General features: G+C 38.0%; 1 protein-coding gene across 11 annotated transcripts in view; it reads right to left on the reverse strand.

Annotated features, from left to right (window-relative positions):
- Positions 1 to 19,952, reverse strand: part of LOC148677957 (janus kinase and microtubule-interacting protein 1-like) — a 123,724-nt gene that overhangs the window by 69,284 nt on the left and 34,488 nt on the right. For 10 of the 11 annotated variants that reach the window (XM_088628929.1, XM_088628894.1, XM_088628970.1 and 7 more), the window contains exons 2-3: positions 8,777 to 9,028; positions 835 to 1,329 (exon numbers count right to left, since the gene is read on the reverse strand). In XM_088628929.1, coding sequence (XP_088485055.1) covers positions 835 to 1,329; positions 8,777 to 8,905 — 624 coding nt within the window. In that variant the 5' untranslated portion in view covers positions 8,906 to 9,028. Of the gene's footprint in view, positions 1 to 834; positions 1,330 to 8,776; positions 9,029 to 9,346; positions 9,476 to 19,952 lie in introns of those variants that run through there. The other variant, XM_088628911.1, reaches the window with a different exon arrangement.

Consider the following 19,952-nt stretch of genomic DNA (forward strand, 5'->3'; position numbering starts at 1 on the left):
TGTCCAAAGTTCTGTGATGCTTGTTCTATGAAAATGACTCTTCAAAGGTTCCTCTGGTTATACCGATTACACATCTCTCAAACGCCTAGCTCCTGATTACTTTAAGGATGTACTGTATGACCACAGCCCTATCTGCTGCTAATCATTTGCCATTTCAGGCCTTCTTATTCTACCTAAGACCAGGCTCCACACAATGAGTGATGGGGATTTTTCTTGTTGCTGCACCACAGCTGTGAAACCCACTGTCCAAACGCATCACACTGCGAATGTGGATATTTTTAAAATGCTTTTAAAGATATACCTTTCTCTAAGCAGAAGTTGGTTTTAGTCCTGGTTTCATTTGGCCAATTTAATGTGCGACTTTTTTAACTTGTGTCTTCTCTGCATGTACTGATGTACGGCGTTTGTATTTCTTGAAAAAGTCTTAAAAATAAAAACTATCCTGGCAAAAGAATATGTTCTAGGAAATTAAATCTAAACGTTTCAATTTTTTTCATTTATTTTCTGCACAAGTGTCACTTCCCTCTCATGTCAGCTAATGTCAGTATGGGCTTTTTCCCCATCTTGACTGGAAAAACAAGAAAACGTCATACTACTAGGAAAGACTATAGTACGTATTCAGTAGTACTGAAAAGTACTGCAGGACATTTGTTTGGCAAACACGTTTATTCTATACATATCAGAACTGTTTTAAGCTTTTTTGCTGTTCCTTAAATAAGCTGATTACCAGAAGCATGAAACCTAAAACCGCTGACTCCTTAAGGCCCAGAACGGGCCACAGCTTCCCGCAGGCTAACTGCTTTAGCCTTGGAAAGTTCTGGAGGAGATGCTCACCAGCCTGCGGATGTCTTTCTCGCAGTCCCGTTTGATCCGGTTCACCTCATCCTGGTGTGACTGGTAGGCCGTCCTCAGGTCTGCTGCTTTGGCCTTGTCGGCCTTCATGACGTTGGCCAGGGCTTCATCCACCTGCTTTTTGGAAGACTTGAGCTCCAGGATCTCCTGCTGCAGCTTGTTGCGCTCAACGTCGAAGGTGCGCCGGGCCTCCTCCCGCGCCTCGCCCAGGAGAGCGGTCTTCACCTTGTCGGCGGCCCCGTCCCGCAGCACGTTGACCAGGGACTGCAGGCGGTGCAGCTCGCTGTCTCGGATCTTGACGACCCGGCAGAGCTCCTGCTCGTGCTGCTTGATGAGAACCTCGCGCACGGCCTGCAGCTCCTTCATCTTCTCCTCGTGAAGTTTGGCCTTCAGATCAGTCACCAGGACGGTGTGCTTGTGCTGCTCCAGCTCCCGGGCCTGCTTTGCCTCCTGTAGCTTTTCCCGCAGCTTACAAACCTGGGATGAAAAAGAAAAACAAATGCAGATTTTAAACATGGACATCCAGAGTAAAACTAGGTAAAAGTTATGACAGACTGGCTCCGATTCTTGGGTGGCAAGGTGGTACAGAGGTTAGCCTTGCGGCCTTGCTCCTTTGAAACCCTGGCTTTATTTCTGGGGGTGCTATCTACATGAAGTTTACACAAGTTCTCCTTGTGTTCACACGGATTTCCATCACACTCCAAAAACACAGTGATAAGTTAAATGGCTTCTGGGAAAATTGACATTTGTGCGATTGTGTGTATGTCTGTGTGTCTACCCTGTGCAGGACTGGCGTACTCTTCATGGTGTAGCCTGCCTTGCACCCGTTGCTTGCAGGGATAGGCTCCAACTCCCCCCGCGACCCTGTATTGGATAAAGCGGTCAGAAAATGGATGGATGGCTCTGGTTCTTGTGAACCATTCTAAGACATTCTCTGTTGTGAAAAACGTCACAGAGATAGATTCTCTTATAGACCAGAAAGGCTTTTTCACTTACTACAGAGGAAACATGAACATATTTGTTTTGTAGTAGTGATATTGTGGTATAGTTCTGTGTTTATTCATGTTTTGTTCATTTGTTCATGTGGGGATATTAAAACGCAGAGCTAGGGGAGTCGACTGCATTAGCATATGATTTCCACATTGAATAAAATAAGTTCCTTCCTCAGTTCTAGCTTACTCAGTACAATCTGCATATGTTACCAATACCAGCCAGAAGCTGTATATATTTCCATTCTTCCATTCATTTCAGTCCGTTTTTCCTGGTGCGAGGTGCAATTACACATGTATTCCTCCAGAAGGCAAGGTCTCAACGTTATGGCAACAGAAGACGTTTGTCAAGTTGTGATGAGGATCTGGAATGTACTGTATAGCACTTTTCTGTGAGAAAGCAATTTAAAATGGGACTATAAAATACAGAGTGTTCCAGTGTATAAGTAAACAGAACGCTGGTGTCCTTTAACAGTAGTACAGTATGAACGAACACTCCTGATTCCCAGTTTTAATAGAGGAATTCATTATTACAAGTAATGGAAGATTCAAGCACTGTAAATTTATTCATTCATATTTTAATATAGGTCTGCAGGAATTGGTGTTTATTACTTATCTGTACTGTTTTTTAAAGACATCATTAGACAATGATGTAAATTTACATAGTTTAAAACGTATGAAGAGGTTATGACCTTTTATGAGGAATACCTCTCTGGAGAGAAAGACTGGATTAAGAGAAGCATGCTGACATTTTTGCAAAATGACTTAAGAGCATTCTGGAATTTTTTTCAACAGAAGACAACAATACCTGCAACAATTCTTATGATTTAGTCTAGGCTGCCTACCTGTAAACCTGTTTCCTATATGAGCCACTATAGAAGTATTCCCATGAAGCTCAATGAAGGTTTTGAGCTTGTTTGGTTTTAGCAACATTCTGAACAGTTTTACATGCAACATCCAGACCATCAACAAATGCATTGGGAAAGTCCTTACAGAACAGGCACTTTGTTACTAACAAAAAACAGATTGAAGCTAATAGCATTTCATTGTGGAACGGCAGTTTGTTGCTTAACTGGGAGACTGCAGAGTCTGGATTGATATTAATGTCTGTTGTGAGTGAGGGTGTTGGTTCTTGTTTAGTGAGCACAGAAATTTTATTGAAGAAACAAATGGCACAAAAGCCTTCACATAGGAGATATGTGACCACAAAGTACGTCCAGTGGACATTTTGAAATGAAACACAAAGATTTAGTGGCATGGGACCCACCTTCATGCCAGTGATCTTCCACATGACTGCTCAGAGACTGCCGCATGGCCCGCTGGACCAGCAAAAAGAGGATACTGGACCAATGGGGACACACCTAGTAAAAGTGTTCCAGCTTCTCAATTAGCACTGCACTGCCTTGACTGTTCTGGTGGTGGCGGCACGGTGGTATAATATTTCTTCTGTTTAAGACCAGGGCAACTGATTGTTCTGAAGTGCAATATGTTTGCTACTTCATACTATAACATGCCTAGCCATGGGCTGCTGGTTTTGAAGGAATTTCATGGTGAAAGCCTGTAGGTGAGTAACACCATAAGGCTGGACGTGTAACACAAATATCAAGAGAGATCAGCAATAGTGAAAACAATTAATGGCCTGTATGAGTATCGACATCAACCTCATAAAACACCTAGAAGGAGGTGGAAAGGAATGAAGATAATATCTCCACTAGCAATAAAATGTAAAAAGACATGGCAATAGCAATATAAGGTATACCCGCTTTAGGACTGCAACAGTCATTATAGCGAAAAGATGGGTCTAGATCCTTTACAACACATAACCAAAGTATGTTTAATTTTTCTTTTGTCCCAATACATCTGGTGACTGTGCAGATATGGAGTATTTTTATATGCTGTAAATAACACTCTTGATTGAAAATTCACTCCAGGAAATAGCACCCTTTAAGCAGATCTAAATCTAAAAACAGACCAGTCCAGGAGGGTGGACAACTTTGTGTTTACAAATTACATTCCTCTCTACCTTTTACATGACAAGGAAATTATACTGATGGAAAAAAGAAACGCAACATTTTCTGGAATGAGAATACTATAGATATAGCTTATGTACTTTCACAAAAAGTTGTCAATTTGTTTTAAGCTCTCTGACCAGCAATACAGCTTGTGCAGTGAGGCATTGCAACTTGCCAATCATACGAAAGCTTGTTAGGTGAACTTTTACCCAACGAGGTCCAGGTGGAACAATGCCTGATCAGGTCACCTTTAAAAAGGTCTTAATTCAAAGCTTAGGTCACTGCAAGAAAAAAGCCACACTTAGTCAGTTTTCTGTGCATTCCACAATGCCTTGAATGTCACCAGAAACAAGGGAGAGGGCCATTGGCATCCTGCAGACAGGCATGTCATGTACCAGCGTTGCCAGACACTATTGGAATTGCAGAGAAGGTTTCAGCAGACTGGCAGGACAGATGACCGTCCAAGATCTGGTCGCCCTCGAGTGACCACACCAAAGCAGGACAGACACATTGTTTCAGATCTGCCAGATCGTACTGCTGCTGAAACTGCCAGCAGACACAGTGCCTGCATCAGTGACAGGACAGTCATAACAAAGAAAAAGGACTTCACAGACATACAAAAAATAGAGCCTAAAAGAATAAGTTTCTGCTCACGCAAATTTACCTATGCCTTCAAAAGCTAAAGAAAAAAAGCCTTAACAGCAAAAGGGCAGCAGAGAAAGTTTATGGTCTATGTGGAACAGTAGCCTTCAGGGAATAGTGCCATAAAAGTAGGTCTATACAGATGCTTTTCCAGAATTTATTTAATGTGACATTTACAGTACATTGCTCCTCATATTTGTACAATCCAATATGATAAAGGTGCATCGGTGTTGACTGGACATTTACAAAAACTGAACCACTAATTGGGTTAATAGAAAAGGCCAGAAAACATTCCAACCATTATTTAGGTCAGCATCGAACTTGATGCACAAATACTGCTTTTGATAAACAACTATGAAGAGGACCATTACAATTCTGAAATATCAGAAAGTTAATACAAATATTTAGAAGTCATAAACAACTCGCCACTTAAAAAAATCTTTTTTTTGTATCACACAACGTAGTCTAAATAATGACACTTGAATTTTGCTGCCACAGCAAATGTAGACCTTGAGGATGCATTCGTAAAAGGTCAAAGCGCTTTCTCTCCCTTCATCTGCTAGCGTTCTTGCTCAACATCTTATTAGAGAAAGGCCCAGGGTAACAGTGGCCTGCTGATTCAGTATGCACCAGTCACAGGAAAGCCTGTCAATAATTCAATAAATCACCATGCTTCAGAAAAAAAAAGACTGTCAGACTACACAGCATGTGAGCAACACAAAGCAAAAAAGAAAGTAGCTACAGTATGCATGTTGCCACACTTGTCATTGCACAGACTCAAATGATTACAAATACCCGTCCTACCTGGAGAGGAACATGACAAAATGTTCAAATCAAATCAAAACCACTTTAACAGTACAGTTTTTGAGGATCCCGATAAATACTGACAGTGGATGTAGCCTTTCAAAAGCGCCCATTAATTTGAATTAATATCTTTTGGCATTAAGCTATTTATTAATCTAACAGAAAAGCACAGAACATATGTTCAAATATCAGCTTATTTGCAGTAGGCTGCAGTTTGCACAATCTCTTCTCAAAGTAAGTTTAATTGTGTGTGCAGAAAACATCTGGGTTCGTACAATTACATGACTACTGAGAAGTTTTGGGAGTGAATTCAGTACATTCTCTCCTACTCGACACTTGAACAGGCTGCAAACTGCTGAATGTTTAAAATGGGGTATACTTAAGACTTGACAAAAAAAATGAAATCCTGGTGAAACTTCTCTGGGTCTCTGGGCAAAACAAATATTTTAGCACTATTAGCAGCATGAAGGGTACAATTCCATTTTAAGTATGCATTAGTCATTAGGTAGAGCTATTCAAATTCAATCAAAAGACATTATGTCATCTGTTACTACTGACTGAACTAGAATGTAGTCTATGAAGAATTAGAGTAAAAAATGGATATTGTACATAAAAAATATTTGCAATGTTTGTGAAGCTACAGAGCATTTCAAATAGCACCTTTGAAACACAGAGACATCAGACCATGTACAATGCTAGACCAAGTGAGACTTGCTTTTTAATAAAGATGGAATCTCTAGCTGTATCATTCTGCAGCTCTTCTAGAGAACTGTCATGTTTCTTTATTGAAACATGTCAAAAACTGCCTCTGATCAACAGCACAGGGAGGAAAACTAAACACACTGGAAATGTTAGTGATAGAGAGATGCTTTACACGAGTGTCCTTGGATTTTGATGAAGTTACTGTATTGAAGAGTTCACTGGGAGAAAAATAAATAAAAGCTGTAAAAATGCTAATGCAATTATCACACAATGTAATATGTAGCAGAATGAGTGTATTTCCTATTAATATCACAACATGATTTAGCATGGTTTTTGGTGATGTAGAGATACTGTAAGTCCAGACAGGTGTAAAACTTCTGATCTCCAGTTTAACATTTGAAACTCATGTTTTATGAAATTCTATTTCCCATTTCACCTGCAAAATACTGTCCATTTATAATCTATACTACTGTTATAAACCTCCTACATATTGAGAATGTGGTTTATGTGTTTATTTTCTCTACATTCGATAGCTATTTTATATAATTTCTATATAAAATATTCTGACCTATTGTTACATCAAAGACTTACACCACAAATACAAGGTGCAATGAGATGGGTGAGAGAACTTTTGGCAGTTATGTACCTGTTGCATATAACTCATTTATAAAAACAGTAAAACTGCAGATGGGTTTAACTGAACCTGTATGAAAAACCCAATCTATGTCTTCTGTTTTCTGAGTAATTTAATTCACCATTACTTCAAACTTGTCCTGGTTTAAGGAACTAGCCATGGGTTTCTATTGTTCATCTGCATCGTTATGGGTTCTTTTACCACTGTTCCAATGTTCTTTTCATTGGAAAGGATCTTGATACTGTATATCTTGAGATAAAAATCACTATAAACCTATTAAGCTGTAATACACGAGTCATCGAGTACTAAATGCCTGGACTAAAATAAGTAAAACAAATCCAGATACGAAGAATTTTTTAAACCTCTTAAAAACTTTCCAAAAAATAACTAGTGGACATTTTTCTAACATATGACAAAAATGCAATAGGCTGTTTTATGAAATACATGGTCTGCTAAACTCAGCTTATTACTGGCTTCTTTTCTTTTTGAAAACTAAAGTAAAACTCAATTTTAGAGCCAATTAACAATAAAATTTAAAACTCACTTACATTAAAGCAAACAAGAATCTATCAAAGTTGCGTTTTCTTAGTAAACACATTGTAAAACAGGCCAGCACTTGTAGGAGTACAAACCTTTCAGAATTTCAGAACATCTCACTATATTTGCGGTATACATACGTACAGTATACAGTACTGTATGCTACAGCAAATTGAAACAATGAATGAAAAAGATTAAAGCAAAGTAGATGTGATTACTATGATGATGTGAAAGAGTACTGTACAATATTTTCGTACGCATGATGTGGGGGGGAAGGGAAGACCACTAAAAAAAACTGAGGAAATGTTTATCAAACAGTAACAGGGAAGATAACCATGACCTTCTCTGAGCCTGAATTTCGGAACATTAAAATGGCTTACAGAAAGGTGAATGGTTAAAATTTGCCTACCGCTAGATAGTGTTATGGGTATGATAAGGATACATCTGGCACTGGGCAGGCGTTTTTTATATGGGATGTTACAGAGCAAGAACTACGGGTGCAGAAATTGATGGCACATGGCGACAACTATCAGATTCAAAGACCTTGCAGAAAAATAATATTTGAAGCTGTGAATTGGCTAAACACAGCATTCACATCCACTGGGGAAACATGAAAGATAGATATAAGACTTAAGGAACTGCCACCTGCAAAGAAGGTGGAACTGAAATGTGTGAAATGAGTCCACAAGGGAGCTGCTTCACTAGACTACACAGACATCACAAAATTAAGAGAAAGAAGCAAGGGGCCACAAATGCAGGTATATACCTTTTCACCATAGACACTACTGCCATTTTAGGAACATGCAGTTCTCTTCAATAATTAGCTACTTAGGTTATTTAAAACATTTGAATAGATTAAAAATTCTGTCTGCTTCACTAGTGCAGGAAAGGTAGAGAAGCACAAAAGTGCTCTAGTAGATAATTATTGTCCTTATTCCTGACATAAGGAACTACAATTTCACAGGTAATAGAAAAAATAAAGCATTTTTTATTTTAACATGCTTTTTAACTGACAGGATCAGAGGGCTAATCAGGGGGTCATTTAAACCCCTCCCATACTGAAAACACAATTCCTGACTGCAAGGAGAGACAAAGATTACAAAGCAAACAGTCGACTTTGCTACAGGATCCTATTATGGCCGTTAGGTTTCTGGTACTATAGAGCCGAGGTAATAAAACGTAATACTTGCTCTTAGAGTTGCATTTAGAAGTGTCTCAGGTACTAGGGTCTGATGGCATCATACCAGTTGTACTTAAAGAAATGAGCTGTTATTCAGAGTCACTGAGCCAGATCATGCTACAGTCTCTCAAGACAAGGGCTGTACCCATGTACTGGAGAATTACCATAGAAAGGGTAAGAAAACTGAACCAAGTAACTACATACCAATAAGAGAAAACCTCATGAACACTGGGAGAACATGAAATCCACTGTATGCGTGAAGAGGAGCTATTACTGCAGATGCAGATATGACCTTTATTGGCACAAAGAAACCAGCCCATATCCACAACACAACCTGTGGTCTTTCAGGGATTAATATTTAACATACAGTATGGATTGTGTTCTTCCTGGACAGAACAGAAGAGAAGGAAAAGATGGTGCATACCTTGGTTTTCTCCTGCTGGAGCTCAATCTGAATATCTATCAATTTAGTCCTCAGCTCCTCATTTGTAGCCTGTAAGGCATCTATCAGAGCCTCAGGCTTTTCACTCTTTCCCCGACTTTTCTTCGACATTTTTCGCTCTTCTCAGTCCTTCAAAATCCCAGAATCAAAATAGTCTGTCATAAAGTAATCCAGTTATGGGCAAGCATGTTTTTCAAGAAGCTTTCAGCCATCATCAGCTGCTTCCCTTCAGTCCTGCAACAGAGGAACATAAAAACATTGTTAAAATAGTTCATTCAATCACAATCTGTACAAATATCCTCAGCAAGATTCAAAATTTCAATTCTGAGGAAAGCCACTAATAAAACAGCTAGCCTACATAATGACAACACAGTAATGACAGCTTTTACTTTACATAAGTATTTGTCATCTATCCCAGATTTCTATTATTGAGCTTACAGTTGTGATGAAAAGAGTCTGACATTGCTGCAGTACACCACCATTTATACTTCTGATTAGTAAAAGGTAATGAAATTAAAGAAGTAGTAACATTTAAATTGACCTTAAACTTACCTCACAATTTCCCATGTTTAGTTTAAATGGACTGTGAGATACATCTAAAACCAGCCCATGCAGCCATAACGCTGAACTCTGCATCAGATTAACATCACCAGTTTGTCTGTTTTTACAACAGCATTTGGCATACTTGGCAGTAATAATGAAGTTTTTAAATCAAAGGAACCAAAGTACCTATTGCAGCAATTATGCTGGAAACTTGACCATAACTTGGGCTCTTATCTTCATCCAATAGATTAAATGTATTCTCAACAGTAACTAGCTAATTTTTTACCTATATTGTAGCTCCATATAGATACAATACTCTGCACTTTAAGACACCTACAGAAACATGACTTTCTGCCTTAATGACTTTTAGTTTATAAACACAGTGCATTCAGTCAGAAAACAACAAGAGTAAATATTTCGAGCCAAATAAGTTTATATTCAGTATTATCCTGAAAAAAATGTTTTGCTTTAACACAGTGGTCACAGTTGAGACAAGCACGACTTAAAAATTAATGACTCAAGGATAAGGACTTTATTATGTGATTTTTTTACCATATGTTATAGACAAGCTTTGTAATTGTGGGCGAGTCTTCAATGGATAAACTTGGCCTTTGTTCTCTGCTAAGAAGCACAGTGCCAATACAGTCACTCTCACTCTATGACAGTGTACCTGCTGTTCAGGCTCATATGTCCCAGTGAGACTGCCAACAGAATAGCCATTTAATATAATCCAATTACACACACAGGCAGAGGATCAGGGGTTCCACGCTACACAAATGTCTGGATAGGAGTTAATCCAGCACCCAGATTAATACAAATTCTTATATAAATAATGAATACAATTAGTAAACTACTGCAAAATGACTGAAATCAATTAGAAAAAACAGCCACATTTATTGTAACAGTAAAAACAAATTGGCCAAAACTGCCTTCACTTCAAACACACAATATACTGTACAGTATGTCTTAAAGTTGGGAGGGGAGAGTGGTCACTTAAATTTAAATACGCACTGAATAAAACTCCAGGCACTTAGATAAGCACTCAACATTAAAACAAAGTAGATATACTTGCAGCTAAAAATCAACTTTAATTCAATTATAATTATTGGGAGACTTTTAACCGTCAGTATACAATACCGCAGGCTCACTCTGACATTTAAGATAGAATTATCTTTTCAGAATGTGTAGGAGTCAGCCTTTACAAGACAATACTACAACAAACTACACAGTAGTACAGCACTAAAAAGCACAGAAGGGTCTATACAGTAGCTCAGCTACTGGAATCCTCTGAAAAATTAACTTCAAAGGGAACTGCAGCCCTAATTTTTTTAGACCAGTTATTAAATCTCAGTAACGAAATAAATTCAGTGACGGCAAAGAAAAATTTAATAAATTTCAAATGAAGCACCCAATCATGAACTTTGTGAAAGTACTGTAAGTTGCCATGTTCCCACAAAATGTGACGTGATGCGGCCCTTCCTGCTCGCTAGTTACTGTAATGACTAATGCACTGTATAGGTATGAGCAAATTACTATAAGTCCAGTTGTGCAGCAGATATTTCACCACAGAAATTTCTCAATGTGATCTGCATGCAGACTCCAAGTAAGCTCCATTTATCGGCAAAACCGTCTTGAAGTCGAGAGCAATATTTCTAATGGATTAAAAGAGATGTATTCTCAAGCCTGCTTCTTTACAATAAATAGAGCTTATTCACATTGCCGGAGGTTTTGTTGTCTTGTTCTGACTTGCAGAATATAGTGCTGTGCATACTTGGAAATTTTGTCTACTTTGTGATCTAAATTGTAGGTTTTACAAGTTGTGGTGTACATTTTACTTTTATTGTGGTTTGAAACTAACACACCAATGCCGATTCTTTCTAGCCCCTAAATAAAAAAAAAAGAGTATTGGAGTTCCCCTTTAATATAAATCACAATGCATGATACCTAACATTACCAGAAATATGGATTGGTCTCGAGGTTACTTTTTTAATGTTTGCACCCAACAGAAGTTTGTATAGAAATTTGGCATTCAAAGTCTTTATAACAAAGGGCTAATTAGGAAACTTTTCTCTTAAATATACAGTTGCACAGGGTATGTACTGTAGTTAGGTATAGCAGTAATCTACCAGTAAACAGAAGACACAAATGGTGGGCTATTAGACTTAAAGAAACTTACATTTTAGTCAGTCAACTGAATAAAAAAAATAAACACTTTATTAACGTTTATGTCAGAAGGAGGATATTAACGTTAATTATTTATGTCAGAAGGAGGATATTTTTTTGTGATTTACTGCTTTCCTAGCACTTTAAACAGACTGAAAACTAATCAGATTGCATTGGGAACTGTCCTCATATACAAACACTTGAATAATGATAGAATCAATAATTTCAATCATTGTTCTTCCTCTAGTAAAGTCATTATTGATTCAAAGATCACACTGTCATCAACCTTCAAGCAAATCTGCATCTCAATGTCAGGTCTATAATGCTTAGCAAATCACCCGGTTACCCCTGCTCCAACATCTTCAATGAAAAATGCCCAGCATGTGTTGCAATACCATGCCTATTCTGTCATTTAATCAATGGTTTGAGATGGCAACAAAACCTTCCGCAAATGATCACAGAGTGCTAACTACATGCAGACTCATACTGCTGCAAAAAACGTTTATTTAAATAGGTCAGATTTAAGGCTGGTTACCCCTTAATACATTTCACAAGACACAGCTCACTTGCTGCTACAGATACAGGGGAGATAATGTGGACTGAAACTGTACACTATAATGGACACATTAAAGGTTCAGACCAGACTGCACTTTCACTTCACTTTCATACAAAATCTGGACAGATCAGCTACTGAGGTAGAAAAAACACATGTTTCCTTTCCCAGAAATGGCCACAGACCAGTCTTAATTTGTAAGCCACAGAGCACTGAGAATGACCCACTCAGGGTACATAAGAGAAAGTGAGCCAAGGTTTTCCTCACAATAGTTAAAGAGCCAGATCTGGCAAGACCAAGTGGAAAGTGCTCATGCTGAGTCTGTTAGTTCTCAACAACTCTGTGCCATAATGAAAAGAGAGCCTGGAGATAGGTTATTTAGTGCATTGCAATTAAATGTAATGTGTTACGCCTTTTGCTAATGACATACAAATGCAACAAGTGCATGTTTTATCTAGAACAGGAGACACCAACCCTGGTCTTGAAAAGACATCCCTACTGACAGTCCCTACTGACCCAGGACACTTTGTAGACCATTATATAAATCATCAATTTCGAAAGATTGCTGTGAAACAAAGACTATTTTGCAATAGGCACTTCGGAATCCTTTCAGACAAAAAAAGCGCTGAATAAAACGAATTATTATGAATGAAATTGGACTGTCATGAGAGACGATGCCTTGAGAATCAGCAACAGTCAGCAGATCACTGCAGTGTAGTCTATGGGGTTGAAACAGCTCTGTTGCCATCTGTCATCCCTGGCAAGTAGGTGAATCACATACTTCTTATAATTCTGCATTATTAGACTGCAGGTGATACAAGACCAGTAATTTCAGGAACTTTAACCCATGTTTCCTACTGAATTCATAACTTGATTGCTCAATCTGAGTTTCTGAATGCATTTTCTGAAATACTACAAATACTACATAAATTCATTTTTTACACCTGTGTGCTTCATCTCAAAAACTTCAGGAGACAATGCTTCATATTTATAACTTTTAAAGGCCATTTTCTGATTACCCCACAACTCGTCAGTGTATTATTCCTCAGTTGATTAACTGACATCTTCAGATTTGGACTGTGCATTATTGTACAGTACATTAAACCACCATTTGATCTCAGCTGTGAATTTTTCTAGGTGTTATTGACAACAATTTCCATAAATATATGTTTCAAACACAACAACATTTAAATTATGCTTTAGAAAGATTTCAAAATAGCACTGGAACATCTACATTAAATCCACACCCTACAAAAGTCTATAGTTTCCAAATCAGAACTTAACCGGATTTTGTGGCATCAAAATAGTACCAAACTCTCATCTTAGTCTATCAGGAATTTTTAACTAAAATACGTATTGCTCTGCTTACTAATTGATTTTTCTCTCTAGATAATTACAAATTACAATTACACTATATTTTTATAGTATTTTTAGCTTCTACTGTACACCCACAACTGATGGCCAAAGGACAAATATTGAACACACAGGTAGGAGAAAATGGCTCTTTCACCTATAACAAAATGTCAACTTTTTCTTTAGCTGAATGTCAAAAGAAACCTAGACTGATACAGCAAGATGTTTTGAAGGTCTGATTAAAGTATCAAAATACAAGCTCCTTATGTTCTGATCTTACATGTAACCAGTCCATTTTGGTTTTGCTTCCAATTATATTACCATATCGCATTAGATCCACTGAAATAGGAACAGTATGTTAAATCTTCACTATCGATTTTAAAAAAAGAGTGTGGATGTATTCATACTCTAACAGAGGTGTTCTGGATGCTCACTGAAAATAGATTACAAAAATGTGACTTATAATTATAGAAGTGAAAATCAAATATTTATGATTACTGCATTGTAACTACAGTAAGAGGACTTGAGATGAGAAAGTAAGAACAGTATATATTGGTGAAGATCTGCAATTTATGAAGTCCTACTCCTCAAGTCTGTAAAATTAGTTAGGATATGGTGCTTAAAGATAAGATGCTTATTAAATGAATTATGCATGACAGGGAGTGTTTAGTACAGTATGTGCAAGTTCAATATCTGCTGAGTATAGGAGGAATATTTCCAGAAATTTGAACACACAGGTAGGATGGATTACAGAACAAGCATCCCCATCAGTCAAGAAGTGGCATTATCCTGGAACATTTTATATTCTGGGATGCATTACCCTTATTACACTATGGCTTGTTGCCATATAGGTCATGTACATGACAAGACTACAATGAATACAAAACAGAAAATATCCTTTGCCAAATAAAATAGTTCCTGTTGCACTAGCTCCTGTAGTTTTGAAAGTATTATGAGTATTTATGAGTATGGTGGAAATGTAATTTAAAAGAGTTGGGATGTTATTTGTTGTCATTTATGCCATGACAATACCTAAGGCCCAATCTCCAACTGCCAACCAGACACCAGCATTATGAAAACATGGTTCATAAAAGGTTACAAAAGAGAGGAGGTATTTGGCAGTTAGTAGCTTATAGCTAATTGATTAAAGAATCTTACCCATCCATTTCATAAAAGAAGCTACTGTAGGCTATCTGCTTCAAGAATGTGGCTGGACAGCTTGCTCAATATTTTCATAGCCCTCTGTGTAAACATGTGCCTCCTTATTATTTCTAGCACTTGTGTATAGTCCTCTACCTAACAATTATTAACATAGTTCTGCGGTGCTTTTAGTTTGAGTTGATCATTTCCTTAAGCACACATTGAACCAAGTTGAGTTAAAAAAAGAAGAATCCCAGACCATTGCCTTCATTCTTTAAAGTAAAAAAACATTGAATAACAGGTTTCAGGGGACTGATATAAGCAGTCCTCATCTTTTTTTAGGCTGATGTGGGGGCTGTACAGTAGGTATGAGTCAGATGGAACTGGCAGCTCCAGACTGGTGAGTATAAATTAGGAAAATACATCTACAATCTGTACTTTCACAGGCATAAGAAATGTGGGTCCTTTTGACCACTTTCACAGAACTGTTTTCTGAACACAAGGCAAGGTTTCCCATACGTAACACACAAGGACCACACCTGACTCCCATGACTTCTGACTAACCTATTAACTGAACAGCAATGTTTTTGCTCATGCTCTTCATAGAAGAAAACATTAAGAAAAAAAAGAGTGCCCAGCTAAATTAAATTGCTCTGTCCAATCTAAAGCAAAGGACAGCTGTTTCCACCACCCAAAACCAAACCAATCTCTAAAACCAGCAGAGCACGAGCTCATTCTGAAAGCTTCATCTTGCTCTATAATATTTGACACTCAAGGGCATTTATGACTATTTCCACCTCATTCTGGAACTTCTATAACTTACACTGCACTCTTGTGAAATAACCACTTTTCATTTTTAAATCCTGGCAAACCATTTCATATGGAAAAAAAACATTCAAGACGCAGTAAATCGAATTCGGGTCTCTTACTAGATGTAAGTAACGAAAGGTGAAAGGAACTCATGATGGAAAAGATTCTCATAGCATTCAAATAGGCAGTTTGAATTAATAGTTTCTAGCATACCCTTCAAGTATTTTGTCAATACTAGAATAATTCTAGAAGATCCTTTCATTTCCTTTCTGTGCTAAGTGATGAGAAACAGTTATACCTTTTCAAAATGTCAGAACCATTACAGTTTCTAATGCAAGATGACGGCAAGGTGTTAACGAAAAGCACCAGTTTTCATACAAGATGAATTTGCAGACCCATAAAACGAACTATTGGTTTTAATTAACAGTCAAAGCTCGACTCCTACGCACAACACATTGTTTCCCACTGCTGGATGTTGGAACTCATTACGGTACACACTTAATTAGCTGAAAAGGGCAAACAAGACAGAAGTCCTAAATGAAAACATACACAGATATTAAATCAAATCTATATTCCATTTCAAGATGTTCAAATAGCATTCCTGATTGTTCACAAATGTTTTTTTTCTTTCGTTTTATGCAATCCGGGCTGAGGTGATATTGGTAAAAATTAATTTGTTACATTTAAAAAAAAATGTAATAAGCATTGCCAGCCATAGAGTTTTAAATATACAGCTGTGGAAAACTTTTTGTGTGTGTACCATACAAAGAGTTGCTCAAATGTTTCTTAAGTAAGGCAACACCCACTTGGAAAATAGAGAGTCATCTAATAGTTTCCAAAAATAGTTCTCATGATCATCTCGTATGGATACTCCTGTAAGAATGCCATAAGAAGATTTTAAGAACACAATCATCCTTTCCGAACATTTGCTCATTTCAATGTTACTGGTGACTATCTGTCACCTAAGAAACATATCAGAAAGTAGAAGTATTTAAGCACTTATTTTGGACTGAATGATTGGAACAACATTTATAAACATACCCCAAAGAGCTGCTGCTGTTTTAAATGCAGTCCCTGCTGACCATCTCCAGAGACTCTTGATTAAGCTTTGCCTACCAATTGTAAGACTTGTACAGTTGAAGTTTCAGAATGGCCTTCCTGGCCATGTTTCAGCGATTTCCCCAACACAGAGATGGACATGATATTCACTCACTGAAAACATGACCTGAATTCCTTGTCTCATGTCCCTACCACCCCTAGTTTTGGTGTGTGATGCATTTAAAAAATGTAGTGACATCAGGTACAGATGAAAACCCCACATTATGTTACTGTGTACAGCTAGTAATTGTCTGCCTTAATGCACTCTGAACTTGACTTTTGTCTGAGAATCTTACTCTTATGCTAGAATGAGAGCACATATTTGAATGCATTCAAGTAGAAACAAGAGTGACAAACTTTGCTTGGCAGAAATAAAAGGACTTTTTTTTTAATACAAGTATGCAAATACAGCAACTTTTCTAAGACAAGCTCATTCATTTTTCAATACCTGATAAGTTTCAATTTATCAAAAAGAAATTCTAGTTACGATGATTGACATTTACTTTAGAAAAGCTCTCGCTTTAATATCCAACTAGTGCAGTGTTAGTTACATGAGCTTGGCTGGTCAACTTCCAGTCCAACAGGTCACCAAACGGCTAGTGTCCCCAGTCAACAGGGTACTGTTAACCGCAGATAACCCTGGGGTGTGAAAACATACTCTGTCTAGTAATTCAAGGAGCACTGGTAATCAGACCAGCTCTCCTAGATAACCAAAAACCCAAAAATCTAACCACCTAATACATTCACTATTGATTTCTTACATTCTAAAGCCTAACTGTAAGCAAAAAAGTCAATAAAAGAACTTGAACCAAATAAAATGCTTATACCTATCCTATTCAGAAGAATGAGTTAAATCTTAATTGTTACCAAGGCAACTATAGCTCTGAGGCTAGATTCCAACTCTGGAGCAGAAAACTATCAGATGAATCCAATTTCCCTGAGGATTCAACATAACATGTTCAACCTCAGTGTAAATTATTTAAAAAGACCACGGGATTCACTTTTTTTAATGCAAGACAGAAATTTAAAAGACAAGAGTGGGAAATAGATGACTCAGTATGATAATGCATTCGGGTTCCAAAACATAAGGATAACAACTGCATTCAAATATGATAAAACGCATGGACAGTCTGAGGCTGCACTTTGCAAAACACAGTATTGACTAGACATTGGGGGCATCTCATGTGGCTCAACATGGAATGGCACAACCTGAGCACGGATAAAGCTCTGTGATCACAGGTCCGAGCCTAGGCAATATCACCAGATGACTGTGGCTGGGACAACCCAAGTGGCTGAACACAATTGGCCGAGTGCTACTGAGGGCAGGGTGGGATTGGTTGGCTGGGTTGTCTTGGCCGCCAGTGACACTGTGACCCCAACAGTGCTTGCAGACATGTGTTTGTGGCAGTGAGGGATGCGCTTCTCCTCCAAAGTGGCGCTAAATTGCTGCTCCCGGCTGTGTTGAAGGGGAAACATGAAGCAGGAGACAAAAGTGATAACTACTGTATAAAGAAGTGCATTTCAAATAGACAGCAGGAAGCACTTCTTTAGACAAGAATGGAAAGAAAGTACATGCTACCCAGTCAAGAATTTGATGTGGGTGCCATGACTTCTTTCAAGAAACAGCTAAAAGAAATCCTAAAAGCATTTAGCTACGACCTACCACATGAGCTACTACAGATGGGCCCCATGACCACCTTTAGCTTGTAACCATTCTTAAGTTCCAAGAAATGAGCTCCTTGAAAAAGAAAGTTCATCTACACTTCTGCATACTCATATACCTGTGTGTAGTTGTGGGACGTTTATGCTGTAGGATGAGACCTATCGTGACAGTTTCACGTTCCTCACAATTTCTGCCACCACAATTCGGTGAATTTTAGGCAGAGAGCTTTAGGCGTCTGTCTCATATAAGGAATATTAAAATCCAAGACTATGTGCTTTGCAACTGCTGACCACCTCTGTCAACAAATGTATGGGAGCAGTCTGTTCACATGTCTGCTGTACAGTCATGCCCAATGGAAACACAAGGATGTGCATTTACCTTGGAAAACAGGGGTTTTGCCTTGCCTGCTTTTCCTGTGGATTCAAATAATATGTTTGAAAATAAGAACTCTAGTCATCAAGCAAATTCACTGGATTTCAAATTTTATTAGACTGGCTCTGTGGCAGGTTGGTCACACTCTTCCTAAACATGAACTGCAGATGTTCAGGCAAGCATCTCTGAGGATTCTGACAGATAACTGCAGATTTCCGACAGTCCTGTTTAGAATCAGCCGTTTTAACAGGTTCTTAAAACCAATACATACTGTAAAGCCCACAAATATAAAATCTGTATGTGTAGTTTAAGGTGTTACCCCACAAGATCAAATATAAATCAAGTTGCATTCCAATTAATTCAACCACACACCCACAACTTGGGTGTCAGATTATTGATGAGGTAACAACAACAAATTCCTTGTGTGTATCCTGCAATGAACTATGGACGTAACAAATAATTAGAATAAGATTACAAGATTGTCTCTCTCAGAAACAAACTTTTAGGCTGTTGTAATGTTAATGATTTTAATAAAGGAAAGCATTTAAACTATAATGACGTCCTCATCCAAGAGTCAGCTATATTTCAAAAATAAAAGATGACAATGAAAATATTAGGGTGTCTTCTGAGCCTTAAAGAATGCTTTGGATCTGTTAATGAACCCATTAGGCAGTTACAGGAGGAAAAAAAAAATCAGTCAGAGCTACTGAATGCCCTGGGCACATCTTGAAAGCTGTGGATGCCCTACATTTCTCACTTCATTTCCTCCCACATCAGAGAAACATAAAGAGGCTGAATGACAGTCTCCTGGAATACTGGGATCAGCGACAACAGTATGATCCAGCAAAGAGACAGAGGATAAAAACTAGCCTGGCCTCACTCATTTTTATGGACATAAAAAAGAATTCCCGGAATATGGTCTACTGGAATTCTATTCTGAAGAGCTGCAATATTTTAAAAGCTCCTTTTACTTACAGCACAAGAGCTTGTAAACATGCAATAGTAAAAACAGTGGGGGGCTTATGCTTTTAGGGATTTGTTCATTGTTTCCAGTGCACAAACTCGACACTTTCCTGTCATTATTTGTACTCAGTTTATTTCAAAGTGTCATGTGACAGTAGAGGCATTATATTTCTGGACAGAAGTGAAAACCCCACCCCACAGGGTGTGTGCTTGTTTCATCTCCAGGCAAATCTACCAATATGATTCAGAGACATTTTCCACATTCTCCCATATTGAGCTCACAAGTGAAATGTGCCATTCGTGAGTGAAAATGCTTTAAGCATTCAATCCCAGTTTCAAAGTGAGGCTACAGTCAATTCCAGCTACTCACTGCATCATGGTTGGTAATTTCATGCCCAAGGTAATTTTGAAAAGTAAATGCATAAGAATTACTATAACTCTGACACAACCTTAGATTCAGCTATTCAGCTGTTCCAGTGTTAAAACAGGCAGTGTATGTC

The sequence above is a fragment of the Lepisosteus platostomus genome, chromosome 1, assembly GCF_059453375.1.
Source record: "Lepisosteus platostomus isolate fLepPlt1 chromosome 1, fLepPlt1.hap1, whole genome shotgun sequence".
Lineage (NCBI taxonomy): Eukaryota > Metazoa > Chordata > Actinopteri > Semionotiformes > Lepisosteidae > Lepisosteus > Lepisosteus platostomus.